The sequence below is a fragment of the Chiloscyllium punctatum genome, chromosome 9 (genome assembly GCF_047496795.1).
Source record: "Chiloscyllium punctatum isolate Juve2018m chromosome 9, sChiPun1.3, whole genome shotgun sequence".
Lineage (NCBI taxonomy): Eukaryota > Metazoa > Chordata > Chondrichthyes > Orectolobiformes > Hemiscylliidae > Chiloscyllium > Chiloscyllium punctatum.
The window spans coordinates 81,228,931-81,242,243 of NC_092747.1; the positions used below are offsets into that span (position 1 = coordinate 81,228,931).

The following is a 13,313-nucleotide window of genomic DNA, read 5'->3' on the forward strand; positions in this document are numbered from 1 at the left end:
AGACTCACACTCCATCCTATCCCTGTAACACTGTATTTCCCTCAGCTAATCCATGTAATTTACACATCCCTGGACACAATGGGCAATTTAGCACAACCAATCCACCTAACCTGCACAGCCAGCAGTTTCTGAATGAAAAGTGTATTTATTTCCCATGAAAGCCTCAGTTGACATACTGATAGTAAGGACTGCCCAATGATTCACCTGCCAGTGGTTTAACTGCACTGAGAGCATGAGAGCAGCACTGAACAAAATGGAATTAACTAGCAACCTCACCCTCTGCACGATCTATCTCTTTAAACCCATTGGGATAGAGTATTAAGTCTAAACCAAGTTCAACCACTACTGCTGCTGCCTGGCGTGTTGAGGATTTCCAGCATTTTAATATTTCACATGGCCAGATTTATTTAATGAGTTAAACCAGGTTTTTGAAAACCTGAAAGAAAAACAGAAATTGCTGGAGGAGCTCAGTAGGTCTGGCAGCATCTGAAGAAAGGCCCTGGACTCAAAACTGTAACTCTGCTTTCTGTCCACAAGTCCTCCCAGAACTGCACAGTTCCTCCAACAATTTCTGTTTTTGTTAAATTGAGTTGCTGTGGATCCTGTTTTTGATTAAATCTGATGTTAACTTTGTTTCAGTTAATTGGGATTTTGAATTTCCTCTCCAAAAAACATGATCCACTAATGTGTAAAAGACATCAAAAGTTGAATTGCTTTAAGATACTTAGGTTTAAGCTTTGGTTCTTAAACACCATGTATTAGACTTGCCAACCAGTCAGCACTCTCCAATCACACAGTATAAATATTAGTTTTCCTCTAAATTACTATCTTGTGAATTGTCTTGATGATTGCAAACAAAAAATTTTGTCAAAACATATGTATTTTCAGCAGTGACTCAAGACCTGCCCGTGCTAAAGAACCCCTTCAAGTCATAGTAGTAGGGAGATTGAAAGACAGTTTTATTCAATACCTGGACACAAGACTGTTTGAGTTCTTCATGTATGAGGCTCCAGCACTAAAAATAATGAGAGATCACTTGAGTTTAGGGCTTGGATTTGTACCTGGGAGTATGATGTTTTTGCTATTACTGAGACTTGAGGGAAGTGCAAGATTGGCAACTAAATATCCCTGGATATAGATGATTCATATGTAAGGAGCAAAGGGGTAACTAGAGAAAGGGCTGGCCCACTCAAGCATTAAGAAGGGAAGTTATACATGGAGTCAGAGAAAATGGGTGAGATTCTTAATGAGTGTTTTGTGTTGGTGTTCACCGAGGAAAGGGACATGATGGATGTTGAGGTTAGAGATAGATGTTTGTTTACTCTAGCTCAAGTTGGCATAATGAGGAAGAAAGTGTTGAGTATTCTAAAATGCATTAAGGTGGACAACTCCCCAGGTCTGGATGGGACCTATCCCAGATTACTGAGGGCAGCAAGAGAAGAAATAGCTAGGGCTTTAACAGATACCTTTGCAGCATCATTGAACATGGGTGAAGTCTTCGAAGACTGGAAAATTGCTAATGTTGTCCCCTTGCTTAAGAAGGGTAGCAGGGATAATCCAGGTAATTATCGACAAATGAGCCTGACGTCAGTGGTAGGGAAGCTGCTGGAGAAGATACTGATGGATAGGATCTATTTATATTTGGATAGGCAGCATAGTTTGTGCAGGGAGGGTCATGTCTTATCAACTTAATAGAATTCTTTGAGGAAATGATAAAGTTGATGAATGAGGGAAGGACTGTGGATGTCATTTATATCTATTTCAGTTAGGCATTCGATAAGGTTCCCCATGGTAGCCTGATGGGGAACATGAAGTTGCATGGGGTTCAGGGTGTACTAGCCAGATGGATAGAGAACTGGCTGGGCAACAGGAGACAGAAAGTATGAGTGGAAGGGGGTTTCTCAATATGGAGACCTGTGACCAGTGGTATTCCACAGGGATCCATGCTGGTACCGCTGTTGTTTGTGATATACATAAATGATTTGGAGGAAGGTATAGCTAGTCTGATTAGCAAGTTTGCAGATGCCACTAAGATTGGTGGAGTAGCAGATAGTGAAGGGGACTGTCACAGAATGCAGCAGAATATAGGTAGATTGGAGAGTTGGGCCAAGAAACAGCAGATGGAGTTCAATCCGGGCAATGTGAGATGATGCATTTTGGAAGATCCAATTCAAGAGCGAACTATATGTTAAATGGAAAAGCCCTGCAGAACATTGATGTGCAGAGAGATCTGGGTGTTCAGGTTCATTGTAACCTGAAGGTGGCAACGCAGGTTGATAGAGTCATCAAAAAGGCATACGGCATGTTTTCCTTCATTGGACGTGGTATTGAGTACATGAGTGGGCAGGTCATGTTACAGGTACAACTTTGGTTTGGCCACATTTGGAATACAATGCAGTTCTGGTCACCACATTACCGAAAGATTGTGGATGGTTTGGAGATAGTACAGAGGAGGTTCACCAGGATGATGCCTGGGTTGGAGGGCACTAGCTACGAAGAGAGGTTGAGTAGATTAGGATTATTTTCATTAGAAAAATGGAGGTTGTGGATGGACCTGATTGAGGTCTCTAAAATCATGAGAGGTATAGACTGGGTGAACAGCTAGAAACCTTTTCCCAGAATGGGGTACTCAATTATTAGGGTTCATGAGTTCAGGATGAGAGGGGAAAAGTTTAAAGGAGATATGTGTGGAAAGTTCTTCACGCAGAAGGTGGTGGGTGCCTGGAACATGTTACCAGCAGAGTGGTAGAAGAGGGAACGATAGTGTCATTCAAGATGTATCTAGACAGATACACGAATTGACAGGGAGCAGAGGGATACACATCTTTGGAAAATAGGCAACAAGTTTAGATAGAGGATCTGGATCAGTGCAGGCTTGGAGAGCTGAAGGGCCTGTTCCTATACTGTAATTTTTTTCTTTGTTCTTTGTTTATCACCACATTTTCCCAGATCTTGTTGAAATGATCAAATATTCAAGTAGTAATTTCAGAGGCAGAACTGGTTTAATCTTCAACCTTCAAGAAATAAAAATCACCTCTAATTTATTTTCTAAGCATCTGTTTTTGTTCTGTTAACACTTGTGTTCATAACTGAAAAGAGATAATTTTGTTTTGATGGTAGGGCTGCGGAAGCTGTCCTGAAGGGAGAAGCAGAAACTATTCTTTCCTTCCATATGCAGAATATTTCGAACAGGGGGACAGAAAAGGAAAGTCCAGCAAGTAACAGTCCGGTAAGCAATATTTGCATGGTCTTTACTTTCGCAAAATGTAACCTATTAGCGGAATAAAGCTTGCAAGGTTCCTTGCCTGCAAGGTTTTGAAGTTAGTGCTAAAATTCATTCTTATTAATTTGATTAGTAAAATGATCCTAGCATTTCAGGTAGGTTGTCTGATCTAATACATATGCCATAATATGCAAGCAAATAACATTTTTGCAACAAATTTCTGCTTTGAAGGCAGCCAACACACTTCAGAATAGCTTACATGTGCTGCCAAGATGCTTGGACAATGGAGGTCTCAAAGTTTATCCTTGAATCCAATATTGTTTTAACTTAAAGTGCAATATCTCATTCCTCCATTGCTGGATGCAATATCGATTCAGAGTTGTTTGTCACAGCTTGTTCAATTTATTAGCTTCCAATGCTAAAAAAATGGAAAATGGGTTGTTGCATTGAATCCTTTCTTGAATTTCAAACTGATCATTTTGGTATATTGGTGATCCATCCGCTATACTTTACTATTTCACATCTCCATCCTACACGTTTCCATTTGATCTTGCCACAGATGTTTCAGACAGCATTTCCCTGAAAGTTGCCCATGAGCTCTAAATTTGTACAGTTGTGCTTGTGGACCTAATTTGGACTAAGTAATTCAATTAAAAATAACACAGCAAAATATTGCCTTGAACAAGGTTATAACTTAAACACACATCACTGTTCCCCCCCCTCCCACCACCACTATCACTGCCACCAATTCTTCATGCCACATCCATGCTAACCCATGACCCCAGCAATAACTATTGGCTTAATGCCAATTTAATGTAAATTCATACCAACTCATGACCACCACCCATTGATTTTATAACCTCCATATTAACTCATTCACTATCCACTCTGGATGGACCTCATGAGCCAAGTTGAGATGAGGAAAATAAGTCTAAGTATCTATTACAACCATTACTCTTTTACAAACATGGTCAGTGGCTAGCCTGAGACAACAATTCCAGGTGTGAGTTGCACATTAGCACATGCCAGCCATGAAACCAGTGTTTGTAGTGTGGCCGAACAGATTGATTGTCAGTTTGTTACTCCTTCCAATGCACCTGATGTCATGAACTAAGAGTGGAAGAGTCTTCTGGATCAGTCATCCTGCAGAAGATAATGGCAAACTACTGCAGTACTTTGCCTTTAAGAGTAAATCAATCTGAAGACATCCATGGCCTGAACTTGAAAAACACAGGTGGGAGAAAAGACGGAAAGTCTGTATTGACAAAAACTTTGAATGTGGAAACGCATTCAAACCTTTAAATCCCCTCAAGTAATTAATCCATTATGCAACAGGTTTGTATTCAGAGACCCACATCAAAGACACAATCCATAAATAACAACCTTAAATAGTAAAATAGTGAAATTTGAATGTCTGCCACATGGAAGTAGTTATAAGTTGTGGAAATCCAGCAAGTGTAAAGAATGACTTCTTGGTAGGTCTAGGACAGTGTCTACAATTAGGTGTTTAAATGCTAGAACAGATTACTAACAACTCTCTTGGACCCAAGCAGTCTACATTTTTACTTGTAAAAAGAATTGCGGATTGAAATAACTGCATCGCTTGGCAGTTCTGCAGACCTTATTCATGCTTCACCAGCATTTATGTCTAAAAGTACACGCACTGCAGGACAGTCCCTTTACTACAATGAAAAGGAGATCATAGAGTCATTCGGCAGGGAAATAGACCCTTCGGTCCAACTAGCTCATGCTGGCCATGTTCCCAAATTGAACTAGCTCCATTTGCCTGTGTTTGGCCCATATCCCTGCAAACATTTCCTATTCATGTACTTATCCAAATGTATTTTAAATGTAACTGCACCTGCATCCATCACTTCCTCTGGTAGTTCATTCCACACACAAGCCACTGACCATGTTTAAAAAAAAAGAGTCCTCTCATGCCGTTTTTAAAAATTTCTCCTCTCACCTTAAAGTATGACCCCCCTAAGTTCGAACACACCACCCTACGAAAAAAAACCCTTGCTATTCACCTTATCTATGCCCCTTGTGATTTTATTAATCTCTGTAAGGTCTTAAGCTCCAGTGAAAAACGTCTCAGCCTATCCAGCCTTTTTTTTTACAACTCAAACCCTCCATTCCCAGCAGCATTGATATAAATATTTCTGGAACCCTCTCCAATTTAATGTTATCCTTCCTATAGCAGGGCGACCAGACTGCAGATAATATTCCAGCAGAGGCTTGGCCAATATCCTGTACAACCTTAATGTGACGTCCCAGCTCCTATGTTCAAAGGTCTGAACAATGAAAGCCTTCTTAACCACCCTGTTTATCTGTGATGCAAACTTCAAAGAATTATGTACCTAAACTCTTTTAATCTAAATTCAAATTGCCCTGCTGAACTCAGGTTGCTCCTGTCTGTGACTCATGACCCATGCTCTTGCCCCACCACGAAAAATAGGATCTGTCAGATATGTGGTTGGTGCTCCTGAATCCAAGCCACCCCAGCCATTTGGAGAGACAGGACCTGAGTTATTCTCTGCAGTGTTCTTAGCCTCCGACCTGCTCTTGTAGCCTCAGTATTCATATATCAAGTCCAGTTCAGTTTCTAGTCAACAGTAATTGTTGATAATTGGCATTTCATTAATGCTAATGCTAATGCCAGTGTCAAGGATTCCCATTTCATTGCAAAGATTGAAAAAAAAGACTGTGTAGAAGAGTAAAACAAGACCCATGCACACTCTCTCAGCCTTGGGCCATATTATCTTTTCAATTCTCAATGTGTCTCCAAGTTCTGGACAGGGTGTCTGTGATCCCATTTGATTTCTCGGCATTATGAGTGGTCTTTATGTGGTATGCTTCGAGGAACAAACTCCAATGTAATGTGCAGACTTAGTATTAAGCTTTTCCACAAAAATTAACAGGTTATGATCTGTAGAGACTGTGGTCTCTCTGACCCATTACAGACATATGTCTCAAAGTGTTTCAAAGCCAGTAACAAACTGACAGTTTCCTTCTATCCTATGGAATACCCTTAATATTTGTTGCTTTTTTTTTTGGGAGAAGCACCTGACTGGTCTTTCTATTCTGGATTCAACTTTCCCTCATTGATGGCTATATTAAAAACTTGTTTAAAGTTTGGAGCTGCAAGCTCAGACTCATTATTAAAATGACCTTCCTGATTTTCAAAAGCATTTTTGTATTTCTCAGTCCTTGTTTTTCCAGTAGTAGGTTAATCAGTGGTGCAGCACCTATGCTGTTGAACTTTGGGAGAAACCTTTGGTACAATACACATATCCCCAAGACCCTCAACATTTCCCATTTTGTTGTGGGGATGAATAACTACTACAGCTTCAGACTTTGCATCTGTAGGCAGTACATGTCTGTGACTGAGTATATATCCTAGAAAAGCCTTGGTAGACTCACCCTTGTAAGATTGACCAGTAGCATACAGAGCGTATTTTCCAGAAGAAAGCTTCTAGTTGCTATTAATGCAATTCTCAGGTGTTGCTATCCACTAGAATATTATCTAGGTACACTGTAAAGTTAGGTAAGTCTGCTATTGTCTGGTCCATCAAACTTTGAAAGTTGGATGGGGCATTTCAGATTCTGAATAGCATGACATCACCTTGGTATAAACCATTTGGACTTGTGAAGATGGAAATCTTCTTCACCTGGGTAGTCAAGGGGCCCTCCCCACATTCTTAACAATTATATTTTTTGTAATGGAAGCTAATTATCCTACCCATTGACTAGGAGTTGGGACTGGTCATTGCACTAAGCTTTTGGTAGTAAGTGCAGAGCCTTGTGGAGTCTGCAGCTTGTGTAGAAGCACATCTGGGGAGATCCAGCTGTTCAGCTGCTTTGGTTGGTGCTCTCGCACACAGTTAATCTACTTCTGAACCTTGGCTAGTTTTCCTGGACCTAGTTGATAGGCCTTATGGGAGAGGCTTCTGCAGTGATTGAAATTAGGTCAGCCATGTGGACTTCGTGGAATATGAGTTCCCTGAGTGGTGCTGTTAATCCGATCCAGTCATGGAGCTCTGGCTGACAGATATAAACAGGGGTAAAAACAATGACTGCAGATGCTGGAAACCAGATTCTGGATTAGTGGTGCTGAAAGAGCATAGCAGTTCAGGCAGTATCCAAGTAGCTTCTTGGATGCTGCCTGAACTGCTATGCTCTTCCAGCACCACTAATCCAGATATAAACGGGGGTGTCAGACTTTCTTTTCACTCTGAGGGCTGGATCAGTATGAGGAATGTTTGAGGACTCTGGGATAATACTCAGTTGAGCTTAGAAAGATAAGGAGGGATTTGATTGAAACTTACAGAATACTGAAAGGTTTAGACAGAGTAGACATTGGTAAGATATTTCTATTGGCAGGAGAGACGAGGATTCGAGGACACAGCCTTAGAATAAAAGGAAGACCCTTCAGAATAAAGATAAGAAGAAACTTATTCAGCCAGGGAATGGTGAATCTGTGGAACTCATTACCACAGAAGGCTGTGGAAATCAGGTTACTGAGTTTATTTAAAACAGAGATAGATAAGTTCTTGATTGTCAAGAGGAACAAAAGTTGTGGGAAAATGGTGGCAGAGCAGACTTGATAGGCCGAATGACCTCATTTCTGCTCCTATGTCTATGTGGTGTCAGAACGCGCCACATGTAAATAAAGAGTGAATTGGTGATGGGATACTAGCCTGAATGGAGTTATTTCAGTGGAAATGAGAAATACACACCCCCCTGAAGAAATTTGTTCTTTGTATCATCTTTGTGTTGGGGTAAACATTTTTGGCAATCATGCTATTGTTTGGGAAGACTGACTTATTTGATCCTGCCATCGGAGACTCGGCCCAGTATGTGGAAAGAATGCATTTTTTTTTCCCACGTGAATGACAATGGAGCAGATGAAAGGCAACGAGTAATTTCCTGACAGCTTGTGATCTTGCAACGTTTTCTGTTACTAGAAGCCTAACTTTACCTGAGGTACAAGATGCTAAAATCTTTAAAAAGTTGACATATTTAGTTAAGGGACATTAAAACCCAAACTTCCTTTAATTCTGAGGCAGTACCAGTGCTGCTATTTCGGTGCTCGCAGAACCAACCTTTAGCAAAATTCTCTTGTGTCTCCAGCTCTTATGTTTGCACTTGGCTAAGCTAGAAACTGTACCAGGGAACCTTGACAGATTAAAGGTGCAACATTGGTTCCAGTCTCTTATGAGAAGCAGCTGGTTCAGTTACCACTGCAGTAAAAGGCTTGGGCCCAAGCTTGATGAGGTGAAATTAGTTGAGAAAGATTCACTTAGATTGGCTCAATATTTTTGATTAGAAAATGGCTGCCTGGGTGAAGTACTAATTAAATACCCAGAAGGTTTTCAGGACTTTTGAGGCTAGGCACTATTAAAGGAACCAAAGCCGCCTTACATGTTGGCTAGGAAACAATTCCATGACTCTGCAAGGTCCACCCAGTGCCATTTGTCTCATGGGCAAAAGTAGAGGAAGGAATCAGAAGCTCAGGGATAATCAAACTGCTGTGGTTTGCAGAATGGTTAGCAGCAATCATATCGATTATCAATGGGTGCTTTGCCTTTGTGGGGATTTCAAACAAATGGTAAACTGCTTTGCGCAGCTGAATGAATACCCAATCCCTCACGTAGAAGATTTTTATGCAAAGCTGGTAGGGGGTTGTCTTCACAAAGTTGGACATGAGCCATGTGTACTTGCAACTGCAATTTCATTTAGATGAGGATTTCCAGAAATATGCTACAATAAATACCAATAAAGGTTTGTACCTATATACAAGATCTCAGATACTGTCAGACTGTAATTTTTCAGGGGACAATGGTGAACAATTTATAACATCTATCCTTGATCTCCATTTACCCAGATGATGAGCTAATAAAAGGGGAGATCAATAAGGAACACTTGGAGAACTTGGACATAGTCCTAAGGTATTTCTCCCGGGGGAACATGTGCCTTAGAAGGGAAATATGTGTGTTTCAGGCACCCCAAGTGACTCACTTGGGCTACAGAGTTAACAAGATTGGATTACACTTATTGGAAGATAAACTGAGGGCGATCAAGGGTGTCCTGGATCCCAGTCTGTACTGGAGCTTTGGTCTTTCCTTGGGCTGGTGAATTATTAGAGAAAGTTCACACATAACCTGGCCTCCATCTTTGCACCCATACATCTGCTATTGAAAAAGAGTCAGCCTTAGAAATGATCTTGTTGCCAAGACGTAACCTTCAGGGAAGTGAAGAAATAGCTATTATCTCAAAGATATTGGCACACTATGATCCCAAGTGAGAACTGGTATTGATATGTCATGCCTCCCTGTACAGCATCAGTGTAGTATTAGCTTATAAGTGGCCCAATGAAGAGGAACGCCAAAGTGCGTTTGCATCCAGGACTTTGGCTAATGCAGAGCATAAATATGTCCAGATACAGAAGGAAGGTTTGGTGATTATCTTTGAAGTCAGGAGGTTTCATTAACACCTTTTATGGATGTAAGTTTGTAATAATAGCAGAGGTCAAACCATTGGTAGAACCACTTATAGAGGACAAGACAGCATCTCCCATAGCTTCAGGCTGAATTCAGCAGTAAGCTCTAATGTCTAAGTGCTTATAATTACAAATTGGAGCACCATTCGGGAGGCCAAGTAACAATGTGGATGCATGGAGCTGCCTCCTGCTGACAGATACACCACCAGTGGTACCACCACTGGAAGAGTCTGTTACAGTTTTACATTTCTGGACACACTTCTAGTCACAGCTGATAATATCAGACTTTGGACGATCCTGGAAAACCTGAAAAAGCTGGTGGCGATGGGGGAAGTCAAAGGACTGTCACAACCAGAATTGAATGGTTTTAGACCTGGCAAGACCAGATCATAGTAGAAGAAAGCAAGAGTGATTGTCCAATGCAAAAGTTGCTGCCAGACACTGGCTGAACTCCAAAGTGAAGATGTTGGTGAGATATTATGTCTAGTGGCCAGGCTTGAGTGCAGACATTGGATAGCTAGAGTGCAACAAGGACAAAAAGTACAGCCAGCAGCTCCCCCACATTTATGGAAATGGCCAGGTAAAGCCTGGACTTGGTTACATGTTGACTATGCAAGTCCTTTCATGGGTTTGATGTTCTTAGTCATTGTGGATACCCAATGGCTGGATGAGCATAGAGTTCGTTTGTCACACACAAGGACAAAAAACTGCATGTGTCTTTTTGCAATACATGGACTTCCAGTCAAACAGTGGGACATTGTTTACCAGCAGGGAATTTGAGTATTTCCTAAATTGAATGGTATTTGTCATATAAGGGCAGCTCCATACCATGCATCAATCAATGGTTTGATGGAAACAGCAGTCCAAACTTTGTAGGCAGGCTTGAAGTAATAGCCTACAGCTTAACTAGAGGCGTAGGGTCATAGAGATGTATAGCATGGAAACAGAACCTTCATGTTAACTTGTCCATGTTAACCAGATATCCTAAATTAATCTAGTCCCACTGGCCAGAAATTGACCCATATCCCTCTAAGTCCTTCCTATTCATATGCCCATCCAGATGCCTTTTAACTGCTGTAATTATATCAATCTTTACAACTTCCTCTGGCACTTCATTCCATCCATGCACCACCCTCTGCATGAAAATGTTGCCTCTTAGATCTCTTCAAAATCTTTCTCCTCTCCTCTTAAACTGATGCCCTCTAGTTTTGGATTCCCCTACTATGGGGAAAAGACATTGACTATTCGCCCTATTCATGCCCCTCATAATTTTATAAACCTCAGCCTCTGATGCTCCTGGAAAATAGTCCCAGCCTCTCTCTATATCTCAAACCCTCCAACCCTAGCAACTTCCTTGCAAATCTTTTTTGAACCATTTTAACTTTAACAACATCTTTCATATAGCAGGGAGAACAAAATTGTATGTAGTATTCCAAAAGTGGCCTAACCAATGTCCTGTACAGCCACAACATGACCTCCCAACTCCTATACTCAATGCACTGACCAAGAAAGGTAAGTGTATCCCGACCTTTACTATGGTCATAGGAACATTCAGCATGGGAAAGTATTTAATTGGGGGAGGGGGAACTACAATGCTATTAGACAGGAACTGAGGTGCCTAAATTGGAAGCAGATATTCTCAGGAAAATGCATGACAGAAATGTGGAGGTTGTTTAGGGAGCACTTGCTGCGAGTGCTGGATAGGTTTGTCCCATTGAGGCAAGGAAGGAATGGTAGGGTGAAGGAACCTTGGGTGACAAGAAATGTGAAACATCTAGCCAAGAGGAAGAAGGAAGTTTACTTCAGGTTGAGGAGGCCAGGATCAGACATGCCTCTAGAGGGTTACAAGGTAGCCAGAAAGGAACTGAAGAATGATCTTGAGAGAGATAGAGGGGGACATGAAAAAGCTTTGGCGGGTAGGATTAAGGAAAATCTCAAGACATTCTAGACTTATGTGAGGAACAAGAGGATGGCCAGAGTGAGGGATAGGGCTGATCTGGGATAGTGGATGGAACTTGTGTCTGGAGTTGGAGAAGGTAGGGGAGGTCCTTAATAAATACTTTGCTTCACTATTCAGTACTGAGAGGGACCTTGATGTTTGTGAGGACAATATGAAACAAATTTTGAAAAACGTAAGGATAGATGAGACCCTTGGGCCAGATGGGATTTTCCCAGGGTTCATACAGGATGCAAGAGAAGAGATTGCTGCGCCTTTGGTGATGATCTTTGCATTCTCACTGTCCACTGGAGTACTGCCAGATGACTAGAGGATGGCAAGTGTTATTCTCTTGTTCAAGAAAGGGAATAAGAATAATCCTGAGAATTACAGACCAATCAGTTTAATGTCATGGTGGGCAAAATTATTGGAGAGGATTCTGTGAGACAGGTTTTATGATTACTTGGAAAACCATAGTTTAATTAGAAAAAGTCAGCATGGCTTTGTGAGGGGCAGGTCATGCCTAACACTCCTTTTTGAGATCTATGGGAATATGTTAAAAAATAATTGTTGAGGGTAAAGCAGTGGATATAGTGTACATGGATTTTAGCAAGGCATTTGTTTAGGTTCTCCATGGTCGGCTCATTCATAAAGTAAGGAGGCATGGGATACAGGGAAATTTGACTATCTGGATACAGAATTGGCTGGCCCATAAAAGACAGAGTTTGGTAGCAGGTGGAAATTATTCAGCCTGGAGCTCAGTGACTAGTGGGTTCCACAGGGGTCTGTTCTGGGGCCTCTGGTCTTTGTGGTTTTTATAAATGACTTAGATGAGGAAGTGGAAGGGTGGGTTAGTAAGTTTGCTGATGACACAAAGGTTGGTGGAGTGGTGGATAGTGTGGAGGGATGTTGAAGGTTGCAACAGGACATTGACAGGATGCAGAGCTGGGCTGAGAAGTGGCAAATGGAGTTCAATCTGGGAAATTGTGAAGTGATTTGTTTTGGAAGATCGAATTTGAATGCAGATTACAGGGTTAAAGATAGGATTGTTGGCAGTGTGAAGGAACAGAGGGATCTTGGGGTCCATGTTCATAGATCCTTCAAAGTTGCCAGCCAAGTCGATAGGGTTGTTACGAAGGCATATAGTATGTTGGCTTTCATTAGCAGGGAGATTGAGTTTAAGAGCTGGGAGGTTATAATGCAGCTCTATAAAGCTCTGGTTAGACCCCACATGGAATACTGTGTTCAGTTCTGGTTGCCTCATTATAGAAAGGATGTGGAAGCTGTCGAGAAGGTGCAGAGGAGATTTACCAGGATGCTACCTGGACTGGAGACCATGTCTAATGAAGAAAGGTTGAGTGAGCTAATGCTTTTCTCATTGGAAAAAGTGAGGACTGCAGATGCTGGAGATCAGAGTCGAGAGTGTGGTGCTGGAAAAGCACAGCAGGTCAGGCAGCATCCAAGGAACAGGAGAATCAACAATTCAGGCAAAAGCCCTTCATTAGGAATTTTCCAGCACCATACTCTTGACCTTTCTCATTGGAGCGAAGAAAGATGAGAGTGACATGATAGTGGTGTACAAGATGATGAGAGGCATAGATAGAGTGAATATACAGAGACTTTTTCCTCGGGCAGAAATGGCTATCATAAGG

General features: G+C 41.5%; 1 protein-coding gene across 11 annotated transcripts in view; it reads left to right on the plus strand.

Moving 5' to 3' along the window:
- bcl9 (BCL9 transcription coactivator) overlaps nucleotides 1-13,313 on the plus strand; it is a 263,026-nt gene that overhangs the window by 183,464 nt on the left and 66,249 nt on the right. For all 11 annotated transcript variants that reach the window (XM_072577888.1, XM_072577890.1, XM_072577889.1 and 8 more), the window contains one exon: nucleotides 3,121-3,229. In XM_072577888.1, coding sequence (XP_072433989.1) covers nucleotides 3,121-3,229 — 109 coding nt within the window. The remainder of the gene's footprint in view (nucleotides 1-3,120; nucleotides 3,230-13,313) is intronic.